A 12,621-nucleotide genomic window follows, 5' to 3' on the forward strand; every position below is an offset into this window, starting at 1 on the left:
GAGTTTTAAAAGACAGACAATAGAAGTAGCTCTTAGGAAAATTAAAGGCCTTCTTTCATACAGGCATAAATGAATAAATTCCTTCTAATCAGGCATTACACTGTTGTAAACTTAATGCGAAGGAATTTGGCCCCACAGCACCAAAATTGTTATTCTGTAACACAATCAAGCACCAGGAGTTGCATTTTCCCCCTTTTAAAAAAGGACAATGTTATTTTTTTTTAGCCAGTTAACGTTTAAAGGTCATTGTTATGGGAAGGAAACATTTCTTGTATTAAGTTTAGTGAAGTAGTTAGAAACACGCAGTCTGTTCCTTTATGGACTTCACTTTACAACACCATATGGAGGTGTGTGTGAAAAATACTCTGAAGCTCAGTGGTACTGTACAGTATAACAGCAAAGGCAAAGCAGAGATCTGACAGAAGAGCTGCATGGGCTTCAGAGGCATTTGTCAGCAGCAGCTGTTGTACCTCCGTATTTCTCATTATTTAAGTGAGGTTCATCTAGGCAATAATCCTTTCCAGCCAAAGGAATAAAATCCCACGATGAGAACGCATCTTCTGAGCACAGAAGGTCTGGTAGAGAAAGAGCACAACCCCCAATATTTCTGCAGATTGGCTAAACAGTGTCTCTGCTTACCTATCTCCCCGTGCAATGAATGATCGAGCAAACACTTGGTGCTCATTATTGCCCAGATGTCCCCTGGTGGTCTCACAGCCTCTCATGCCCACAGAAACACAGCTTTCCTTTATGTGTAATCAATAACAAGGCTGCCACGCATGCCCTTTGTACCTGCTAGGGCCAGAACACAGAGTCTTGCTCTCCCTAGCTGTGCCAGACATCACCATTTCCTAGAATAAATTACCTGGGGAAATCAGGTTTCCTTGTACAAACAAACCAGGCTTTCAGTTACACAGTAACTGAGACATTCAAAAAAACCCCCCAAAAACAGGGCGAGAGGGAAATTGTCTGACAGGAAACCACTGAGGAGTTTCAGCAAGCTAAGAAAAAAAATGAGAGTTTTGAAAACAAATTTTCACCAAAATATTTTTCGATATGTTACTTTGTTATGAAAAATCCCCAGCAGGATCCATAACCATGTATGGGGGTTTTGCTGCTTATTCATTTCTAGACAAATATTCCCTCAATCAGACAGGCCCAAATTACAAGTGATGTTAGTTTCTTAGTTGATTTCTCAAAGTAGATATTAACACTAGGGGAGAATTTCTCCTGTTTAAATATATAGAAATGCTCAAGAAAAAAAAAAACCTAGTTCTCCTTTTCCCTTGCTACTGAGATAGACACATGCTGACTTTTCATTAAAAATGTCACAGCTGTCAAGCTCTACTGAGACAGAGCAATGAACACAGTCTTAAAGGTAACAGCAAATTGCAAAAAAATATAAGATTTTAAACAAAATTTGAACAATGTTTTGTTTTGTTCCTTGGTAGAGGCTGGTTATCCTGTAGAGCAGATTTACCTCTTTACCCAAGAAACGTCTGTAATAAGAAGTGCTAGAGATTAATTTTCCAATGAAAGTTGAGTATAATGAAAATACGTGAGTCCAGAAGCTGGGGATTTAGGCAAAATATCAAATACAAAGTCCTGGATAGAACAGCAAGAGTTATCAAAGGCTAAATAGCTGTAAAAATGCCTGTCATTTTCCATTGTTTCAAGGCAAACAAGACTTTGCTAGTTTTAGCACATACTCCTTTGTTCAGCCAGGAAGATCCATTCTGCAAAAGCTTAATTAATTTCCAATAGGCTACAAGGAAAAAGTCTTAGTTTAAAATTTAGAAGATAAGACTTCGTCTAACAGCACATTATTTAACATAATGAAATCGACAGGAAAAAAAGCAAACCCTTTGAGGTTTTATCACACTGCAGTAGACTTCAGAGATGCTGATTATGAGATTGTGTTCACACAAAAACAACACATTAATTACCCAGAGAGCCTTGAAGTGAGCAGAAAGATTGCAAGAGTGGATTATCAATTTCTCTGTCTTGACAACACTTGGAGCTTGACCTTTTAAGCACTCAGGCACCTTGTCTGTAGGTATGTGCTATGTGAGGCATTTAGTGGGTGTTGAAAGTTCTACGCGGTGACAATACTCTTTTCTGAGTGCCTTTATTCCTTTAAAAATCATCTGTCACTTCGGGGGTTTTATATGCAGCTTGAATTTCAGAATAACATCTCTGAGAAATCTCAGGATACTGCCTGGATGATGATCTTGATACAACCCAAAGCAGGCATAAAGACATGACAAAAAAGGACCAAAGCAAAAGTATAATGCATAAATATATATTATATATAATTGTGTGCCACTCTGGTTTAGCCATTCCCTGGTAGTGTTTTTCTATGCAAAATATGCTGATGAGAGCATCTTTCCAAAACTGTAATTTGTGAAATATACATCTTATAGGATTACAAGGGGCCCATGCCTTCAACAGAACTTGTATTTATGCCTAAATTATGTACATACTTAACTGTATGGATGACTTGAGTCTATAATTAAAGGTTTAATATTAAGTTTGATCTCTTAATGAAAAATGTCACCCATGAAACAGCAGACTAGAGCCTCAAAAATAAAGAAATATGTACCTTTTATTAAGAATCATCTCCCTAATTTTATGCATTAAATCCTCTGTAGACACACCTGAAACTGCAATATCCAGTGATCAAAATGAAACGTGTCTGGAGAAGAAATAAAATCCTACTTACTTCCTCCCATTTCAAAGAGGCAGTCAGTAGGAGAGGGATTATAAATAAGTGGAAAACTTAGGCAAAAAGATATTCTTTTTCAGCCTCAATGACAATTTGTTTGGCTTAGAACTATCTATCCAGGCTAAGGTGTTTGCATTATGCTATTTGGATTGAGGTCCTCGTTTCCTATTCCGCAAGTGACAATACACACCTGCTGTAGATGACACAGGAGAGCCGACTGTAATTATTGCTGTTTATCTCAAACAAAGGGCACGTATTCGTTCTAATATTTTTGGAGAGTTGGATGCTGCTATTGCTGGGGTGTTTTGTTTCAAGTGATCTACCTGATTATCAGTCTCTGGGCTTTGCTAGCGCCTACGAGCAATAGATTCTCCAGCAGAGCTTGTAAAAAACAATGTTTTCTGAAAGGGTCCTATTAAAAAAAAATTAAAAAAAAAAAAAAGAACACACACACACACAAAAAAAACAACAAAAAAACCCCACAAAAACATATTTCTTATGCACAGCACAAGAGACCGTTTAAAAACCATTGGTTTAAGTGTTGTGGGAATTAGTGAGCACTGCAAAGACATCGGGGCTGTGGGAACAAGGCAAACTGGGGACCAGGGACTGCTGAGGGAAGGTCTTGGTGCCACCAGTCCTGACCTCACCTGAAGGTGACAAGCCTGAATTCTCACACATAACTCCAGCTGTACCAAGGGTGACAGGACTGACCGCCACCTGCAGCACCGGGTGGCAGCATAAATGTATCGCTGAGCAGGCGCCAGCACTGAATTATTTTGGGTTTACACGGAGTTATTTCCCTGCCAAAAAGCTTCAACATCACCTTACCTTCCTCAACTAGCAGTCAACACAGCCCGAAGGTTTTTTTTTATACCAGAAATACTACACTTAAATGGCATTATAGACAGCCACAGACGCCGTGCTGATTTGACCTTTTTCATTTGCACTGAAACACAAATATTTCAAAAATTAAAACCCCCGTGGCAGCGAAGGAAAGCGCCACACGAGCCCCACTGCCGCTCCTGACAACGCGCTTTGTACCCAGCCCTGGATACAAACCTGAGGGAAGGAGGCGCCATCCCTGCCCGTCCCGCCCGCCCCGGAGTCCCGTGTCCCTCCCCGGTGTGTCCCCTGTCCCTCCCTTGTGTCCCAGTCCCTCCCCTGTGTCCCCTGTCCCTCCCCGGTGTGTCCCTGTCCCTCCCTGCTGTCCCCTGTCCCTCCCTGGTGTGTCCCTGTCCCTCCCCGGTGTCCCTGTCCCTCCCCGGCGCGGGAAGCGGCGGGGCCCGGCCCGGAAGAGGCGGGATCGCGGCGGCGGCTCCGGCGGCTGAGGCGCGGTGAGGGCGGTGAGGGGTGAGGGGCTGTGAGGGGTGTGAGGGGCTGTGAGGCGCGGCGGGCGGGCTGCGGGGCAGGGAAGGGAAGGGAGGCCGTGAGGGAGGAGGGAGCGGGAGCGACCCCCGCGTCCTCCCTCAGCTCGGTCCGGCCCGCTGTGAGGGGAGCCAGCCCCCTGCTCGCTCTCTGCCTGGCCCTGGGTGCAGGAGGGTGTCCCCGGCCCGGCCCCCGCGGGATGGATATGGTATTAACGGGATGGATGTGATATTACCGGGATAAACTGAGGGGAGAAGCTGCAGCGGCGGGTCCCCAGGGCAGCGCTGCCCCCGCCGCCCTCACCCCGCCTGCCACAGACCTGAGGAGCGAAGTTCCTTGGAGACCGCCCGTAATAAAAAAACTAACGAGGTTAGCTCCTGGCAGAGGAAAGGATGAGTTATGCCTGCATCCTGCAGGAATAACTCCTACACCTGCCTGCGGGAGCATCGCCGGCGGGGGAAAGGCTGCCCGGGGCTCTGGAGGCTGCAGACACCATGTCTGAGGCTGCCGAAGGGGAGCCAGGGCCGCAGGAGCCCTGCAGGGATTCCTGAGAATGCCCCACTCACCTGGGGCCCGGGCTGCTCGTGGGCACAGCGCCCTTGGCCATTGAGGGTCTATATTTTGGATATTTTAGCTCTTGGGGTCCTGCCAGAAAATCTTTGGGAGACATCAGAAGGGCTTATTCTGGAAAATCCAGAGCCAGATATTGTAAATGCTCTAAAATATGCGGGGCTTGTTAAAACAGTGGGCTTAGAGACTTTCTGATTTGCTATTAAGACCAGATTTTGCTGATGGAAGTACCAGGTAACACCAACATCTGAATGGCAAATGCATATATACAAAAATAAGGAAACTAAGAAACACAGATCCCATCAGACAGGCGTATTATGAAGTAATTTAGCATCCTCTCAGGTGCTGACCTTTCCCTGAATCAAGTTATTAACACATAAATTACTGTGAATAAATCTGATTATTTTGCCTGTCTTGGTGGTTATGTGTATCTGTAGGCTTTGCATGATATTCTACCTTAGCAAACTTTTGAAGTTGGTTGTAGGAATTTTTCTCCTGTCAAAAGTCAGTGTCAGGAGTAGATGGGGAACACGTTCTGAAATACTTTTTTTCTGTGAGGCATCTATGCTGTCTTCCCAAGACCCAACAGCTGTGTTAAGTGTGACTTTTCCTTGTCCTTCATTTTCACTACATGGATTTTGGTAGCTATTATGATGAGAGTCTTCATACATTGCTAAAGCCACTTTTGTTGTGTTCATGTTTAAAGTTTTCAGGATGGCTTCCTTGGCTGACATGCCCCCAAATTATGAAGAGATGTTTGCTCATCGATTCACATCGGATGATGAAGAATACCAGGAATATCTAAAACGCCCTGCAGATCCCCCTCCTATCATTGAAGAATGGAGAAACAGATCTGGTGGCAACCAGAGAAACAGAGATCGGTACTGGTTTTTCTTTTTAATCCTGGTAATTTCACAAATACAGTTAAATGGTAGTTGATTTCAGAAGAGGAGTCTGTTCTGTTCAGTGAAGTATTTCCTTGTTACTTTGTAGATAACTATGTTTAAGAGAAATAATAGTCTTCTCTGAAAAGTAATGAGTTTTTACATTTTCTCTGTATTGATTGGCAAAGTCCTTGAATTGTGTATACAAGTACTAAATTACTTGCATTTTAGTAAAGAATGAGCTGGAACCACTGAACCCATTGCCCTGGGGTTTGTTATTGCTCAGCCAGAAACATTTTCCAGAGGGGAACGATGAGATTTCTGCAAAACTAAGCAGCCTATCTTACGTTGGATGATAACTGGCAGAAAGATGTGCAAAGCAACAAACTACTAGTGTGATTATCTGTTACTAGCTGTCTAGAAAACATTCATTTGTAAGCTAAGTATTTGCTGTACTTTTTAAGATTAGCCTGTATTTCTTTTATTCAGTAGAAGTGACTGTAAAATCAATCATCCAGTCTATCTGGCAAGTACAGCATTACCTGCCAAAGCAAAATACTTTGAATTATTTCTTCAAGATGTAATGGCAGCTTTTTACTGAATTTTGGACAGATTTTTGAGCGACTGAAAAACAACAATTACAGCATATAGTACATTTCGGAATACTAACATCAGCCTTTCATATAAACTCAGTCCAGCCAACAATTGGGAAACCTCCTTAGCTAAATATCTAAATAGGATTTGTGCCTATCTGAAGAAAAGGAGGACAACATTGTAACTTCAACATTGTAACTTTTTCTCACCTTCGAAGGTTATAATTAAGTTAAACACAGAATCACAGACTAAAAACAGGTGATTGTTTAAGATGTTCTTAAAAACTTTGTGGCTCCTTGAACTGATGAACTCCTACACCTACACTATGGTCACAAAGTGAACCTTTTGCAAATGTTGTTTGTCAGAACCACACCATTTGCAAACAAAATGACCATGAGGCAGCTCAGGCATTGATAGGAATTGAGATAGGTCTGAAAAGACAAAATTTAGACTGAACAATGGCTAAATACCACTGATAAGGTACAGTGTCTTGAGTGTGGGACTGTGGTAGCAGAGTTTTAGCAGTAGTATGTATTTTAGGGAATATTCAAATTCCAGGACTCAGTGCTGTTAGGCAGCTGTAACTGCACTGAATCCTGCTTTGCCAAACCTTTCAGCCATGAAGCTGCTGGATGGAACCTGGCTTTGATGCACTACAAATGTGCCTTGAGGTTGATTTTTAGATTTATGGTCTGTTTGAGTCTCTCTCAAAACTTGCAGAAGTTCACCTAATGCCCAGGAATGCTTTGTTAGGAAACAGACTGTCCAAATGTTGTGTTGGGTAAGAAATTAATGAGTGATCTCAGATGACTGCAGGTGTGTTTTCATGAGTTTGTCATGTAAACATATAAATATTTGAGTGTATTAACAGTTACATGACAGTTTTCACGAAAGCTGCCAAATATAAGAGTTCATTATAATTCATTATTTTAGACTTGATATAATTTATGTCAGACTTTGCTGTGTCTTCTCATTGCAGGTTTCAAGATGGCAGATATTTTAGAGGGGACAGATACAACTGGCAAGGTGACTACAGATCTAATCAGAGGGCAGATAGAGGCTGGGGTAACAACTACCAGCAGCATAGACAAGGACAATCCTACCAATCCCACTACGGACAGTATGGCTACAACTCCTACAACCCAGGGCCTCGTTACCATCCCTACTGAGATCCTTGTAGTCCAGTGATGTAACAAATTCAATTAGCTTTTAGTTTTCTTATTTGTTCCACCGTTTTATAGATAACTGAAAAATCAGTGTTACAGTCCAGTGCTGTTTCTCTGTAGTGTGAAAAAAAAAGGGAACTCCTTTTATGAATAATAAAAGCGTATTACATGGAGTTTGTTTAGAGTCTGTAGATTTTAGATTAAATTTTCATCTCCTTCTTTTGTCTGAGTATGTATTGTGCAGATTTTTTCTTCCATCACTGAGATTTCTCTGTGTTAGATTTTAGAAACCAAAACAGGTGAGGGGAGGATAGGATACCTGTGGTTTGTATGCAGCCTGTAGCAGTGGCACATTGCCTTAAGATAGCTCTGTTTGAAAATAATATACTGTGTCTTTCTGTGGAGAGAATGTCTTAGTTTGGCTTTTGACAGTGAGCAGCTCAGTTTGGTTTGAATTTCAGATGCCTTAAAACTGAGACGAGAGATCCTATTACTGAAATATGGGGTCGGCATAAAATATTGACTCAATGGCTTCAATGTATTTGCAGTATTCCTCTTAAAACGTGGTCTAAAAGTTGGATTTTAAAAAAAGTAGTTAAATATGTATCTTCTTGTAGGAGTTCAGTGATATATAAGTTTTACCTGAGAAGTAATATCAAACTTAGATTAATCTATGTCATCTTCAAATAAATTCGGTGTGTGCGTAATAAATTTTGGAATTTCCATTTCAGTGAAGCTGTAAAACTTCGATGCTATTGTAGTTTGTTTGAAATACTTTGTGCATGTTATAGAAAAAAACAACTATGATCAGTACTGGTCTGTACTTTTTTCTGTATGGGAAAAGAGCATAAACAGTGCAGAGTGTTACTCAGTTCTTAGAATTTAAGATTTATGGGGTTTTTTAAGCATTCACACAATAAAAGTATAGTTCACATGTAAGGATGTTTCTGAGTATTTCTGAAACCTGCTTTTGAGACATTCAGGATTGCAACATTGTCTCAGCTGGACAAGGAGCTGGACTGGCAGATAAGTGCTAATACTGGACAGCTGTGGGCTTAAGTTGGAAGAATGGCCTACTCAGCTGCAATCAGAAGGATGAGACATGTTGTGATTAATTAGAAGTCTGAAGTATTAATCCACAATCCACGTTCTGCTCTAATAGGGTCAGAGTTCCCTGTTTCCCCATTTACGTGATCAGCTAATTTGTATCAAGGGAGCAGTGCGTGTCTTTGTACTTGACATTTTCTTCAGCTGCTGTGCAGAAACAGGGCCCCAACCCTGCTGACTGCTGTAAAAGTCATGGCATTATGTGATAAGGAGCACAAATTAGTGCATCTTGATTTAAAGACAAAGTACAGAAGTCAAAAGCAGAGTCCCTCAGCTCATCAGATATTTTTAAGAGCTAAAGGGTGTTTACACAGAATCAGTGACTGCATGTAGCTTCTACATAGGCTGTGATACACAAGTGTCTTCACCTACCTGCTTAAGTGTTTGTTTTCTGCTTTTCACATAATGCTGTTAGCTCTGATACAGGTTTTAATATCCTACTCCCTGAACTATTTGCCTCGAATTCAGTTAGAAATCTTTTCACAAGAGGTTTGTTTTTCCACTAAGGAGTTCTACTGGATGAAATGCACTCGTCATTAATACAGTGGAACCTTTACAAAAGGAGATACAAGATCATGTGAAGTTCTTATATTTGCTGTGGAGAACCTGCAAGTATGTACCCTAGGTGGAATTCCCATTTAATTCAGATTCATGTGCAAAGTGCCAAATACCCCAGGCTCCCCCTCCAAGAAGGGAGTGCATCTCTTCCTGCAAAGAGCTGACACTGCCAGCTATGCCACGGAAATCGGGCTGTGCCAGGATGTTCTTCCACACCATCTGGAGTAGCATCTCAGGTTGAAATGAAACCCAGCAGAAAGAACAGATCCGTTTCATCTGTTGCTTTCCTCAAGCTCAATAACTGTTCATTATTTTGATTATCTTTCAGCTAGTGAATAGAGTCCTTAGAAGGGTTTGAGGGGGAAGGGACCTCAAAGACCATTTAGTTCCAACCCCTGCTATATCTTCCATTAGACAGGTTGCTCAAAGTCAAACCTGGCCTTGAACACTTCCAGGGATGAGGCATCCACAGTTTCTCTGAGCAATGTGTGCCACCTCTGCAGGAAAGAATTTCTTCCCAGTATCATCTAAAGCTGCCCTCTTTCAGTTTGAAGCCCTTCCCCCTTGTCCTGTCACTACATGTCTTTGTTAAAGTCCCTCTCCAGTACTCTAAGGTCTCTTAGGAAGAGAAGAGCACCTCTTCTAAGGAAGGTGCTCTAAGGTCTTCCCAAATTCTTTTGCAGCTCTCTCCCTGTCTTCATGACAGCATCATGAATCCCACTTCGCTGGCTGGGCAGCAAAGCATGCCAAAAAAATGCTAGCTGGTGTAGTATTCCAGAAAATGGCAAATTCAATCTTCAGCATTGTGGGTGAACTGTAGAAGCAGATAGACCAGCATAGTCTAGGAAATTATGGATTATGAAATTATGGATTAGAATCACACATTTCATGGTCTTGGCTCTCTTATTCTGAGTTTCTTGATTGAGATCAGGAGAGAGACAGGCCAGTGCAGCTTCCAAGTTTGTGTTTTTATATTCATGATGGCCATATGCCTTACCAGCAGAGCTCTCAATTCAACTTTAAGGGTTTTTATTACTTTCAAAACTTTTCCTTGGAACAATTATGGCAAGATTCTAATTTGGGGAGGTGGGGGAGAGGAATACATTGTTAAATACATGCACCAGACAGAAAGATAAATAAAATTCAAAATATATTACCTAATTTTCATCTTAGATTAATTTGATTTATGATAAAGTCCAGTTTACTGTCTCTGTCAAGCTAAATAAAACCAGTTGAATATTGCCTGCAATTACAGTTTGTTACAGGTGATAAAACTGAAGCTGGATAACTTTAATATTTGCAACTTCAAACACTACAGAAATTATTTGCTTTAACTATGCTGGAGATTGCAGTGTAAACATTAGAATTCAGTGTCTGGATTCTGACTTTAGGAGATCTCTTCCATCTGACATTTGCTCAGACATCATTATTATCATGAATAAAACAAAAGTGTTATGTATTAAAAAATGACTGCCATGTTACCAAGAGTATGAATGCAAAGTTCTGAATAGGGCTTTGCAGCAGCTCTAAATCCATTCCTGAATACACAGAGCGATTTTCCATGGATTGTTAATTGATACTGAAGAATAATCACGCTATATTACAGGTACTGTGGCAAATAACTAAGAAAAATCAATAGCTTTTATACAATTTCATAATAGCATTTTAAAAAATGCTAAAGGCTTTCAAATCAAAGCTAAGCCCCTAGAAACTTGAATGCAAAAGAATGTGCACACTACAAAAAAATCTCACAGTGATTTGTGAGATCCAGTTTTATAAGTTTTCAGTGCTATTCAAAATCTATTTTATTCTGTCTGTGCAGCTGGGAACAGAAATGTGCAGATGTGCTGTGAAAGGTTAGTTAGAAGCTGAACTATGTTCAAGAAGCTCTCTGGTAGAGATTTTAGACCGGGTAGACAAATGTCATTTGCAATATAAATATAATCAACATTCAACTCCTGGAACAAGGAATATATTTAACCTACTGTTTAAATATATTTTAATATATTGTGGCAGTTATACATTTGAATATATTTAAATTCATATTAATTTGACGATAAATATTCTGCTTAACCAAGGAACATGTCCACAATTGCTTCATACTGAGATGTTGGAAGAGGAAAGCTTTTTGTGTCAAAATAAAAAAAAGTTTTTATCTGCCACCACCCCTATTCCTCAAGTGAAACAAAAATCTCTGAATCACACAACATGGGGATTTTTTCTGGCTGGTGGAACTGTGCTGTCACACCTTCTCTAAGGTTCAAACAAGAGGAGTATGAACATCAAGCAAGGAGGAAGGGAAAACAGGACTGCTCCCCACTGCAGGTGCTGACCAACTTGGGAGCAATTTGGCACAACTGCATCTCCTTTGCCTTTCATTTGCCAATCAGGAAAAATTGCTATAATCTGTCCCCTTGTCCCTGAACGTTAGAAGAGAGCTACATAACCCTGCTTGAATTATGCACGGCACTGATGCTCTAATGCCCAGAAGCTAAGCAAGATTATAGGGCAGATAAGGTTTTCCTGAAAGCACCTAGGAAAAATGCAGCCTGATTTGAGAAATACAGAGGTAAATCTAGAGATCAAAACTGAGTCCAATGGCTCCAGCACTGCCAGGAGAGTCAGTGGCATCTGTGCTGTGGTGGTGCACAGTGATCTTGCCTCTCAAGAGGCTTATTTTTCGATTAGGCCCTGCAGGCTGGAATGTATTTTTGTGTTTACCATGGCCTATATTTTTCTTCAGAAAGCCTGGACTGCACTTAGTGGTTGTCAGTCCTCATTTGCTTGTGTGAAACAGCGATGCCAAAGTGTTATTTCTGTACAGCTCACCCCTGACTAAGTACCCTGCCCTGTTAAAATGCACATTTATTACAAGAGGTGGTGGAAATTGCTAATATCTATGTTTTACTCCAAGTCTAATAAACACACAGCAGGAGAAATCATATCACCATCCTCAATGCATAAATTCTGTGTTATCTGTGACTAACATAAAAACAAATGAATGTTGTCTTTATTCTAACACAGAGATCCTTTTTTTTTTTTTAATCAAATCTTATTTGATTAAAATAAATCCAGCAGCTGGATTTCCCCCCCAAGTATGTGCTCCCTTTTGATTTTGGGGGTTTTTGTTGTGTATTATATAATTCAAACTTTGCTTCATTAATAAAAGGTGTCTCAATAACAAGGGTCAAAACTGCTTCTGCTCATTGTTTGAAGGAAAAACCTTATCTAGCCAAGAAATTACATAAGTCATGAAAATAACTTCATTATTTGTTACAGAACTATGAAAAATAATTAATGCTCAATCTCATCCATGAAATAAACAATCTTCAAGGATTCAAGCAGAATCTTCAAATGAAAACATGTTACATGTTAAAAGAATGACTAAGACACTAAGCTTTTTCTTGCTTTTGTTCTGTGTGAGGAAAGGCAATATGGTCTTTATATATCCACATAAATTAAATACTTAAGATTATAATCAATATTGCCAAGGTAAAAGTTAAAAGTCTAACTATGTAATAAAGACATTTTACACAGCTTTTGGCCAGGTTTAGCATTATTAGAAAGTGGATGCCTTTTGTCCAGAGCCATGCCTGAAGCTTGTTTCTGAAAAAATTCCTTGAAATGATACATTTTTCTATTGAAAGTG

The 12,621-nt window shown here is 40.4% G+C and overlaps 1 protein-coding gene across 7 annotated transcripts in view; it reads left to right on the top strand.

Annotated features, from left to right (window-relative positions):
* The window catches only part of RAMAC (RNA guanine-7 methyltransferase activating subunit), a gene marked incomplete at its 5' end in the record, with an annotated part of 125,048 nt that extends 116,802 nt beyond the window's left edge, over nt 1-8,246 (top strand). Inside the window, 3 exons of one of the 7 annotated variants that reach the window (XM_083871366.1) lie at nt 4,005-4,062; nt 5,370-5,544; nt 7,121-8,246. In XM_083871366.1, the coding sequence (XP_083727492.1) occupies nt 5,378-5,544; nt 7,121-7,310 (357 nt within the window). In that variant the 3' untranslated portion in view covers nt 7,311-8,246. The other 6 variants (XM_083871367.1, XM_083871370.1, XM_083871371.1 and 3 more) reach the window with 6 other exon arrangements.
* Nucleotides 8,247-12,621: the final 4,375 nt, after the last annotated feature.

Source organism: Zosterops lateralis, assembly GCF_965231275.1.
Source record: "Zosterops lateralis genome assembly, chromosome: 13".
NCBI lineage: Eukaryota > Metazoa > Chordata > Aves > Passeriformes > Zosteropidae > Zosterops > Zosterops lateralis.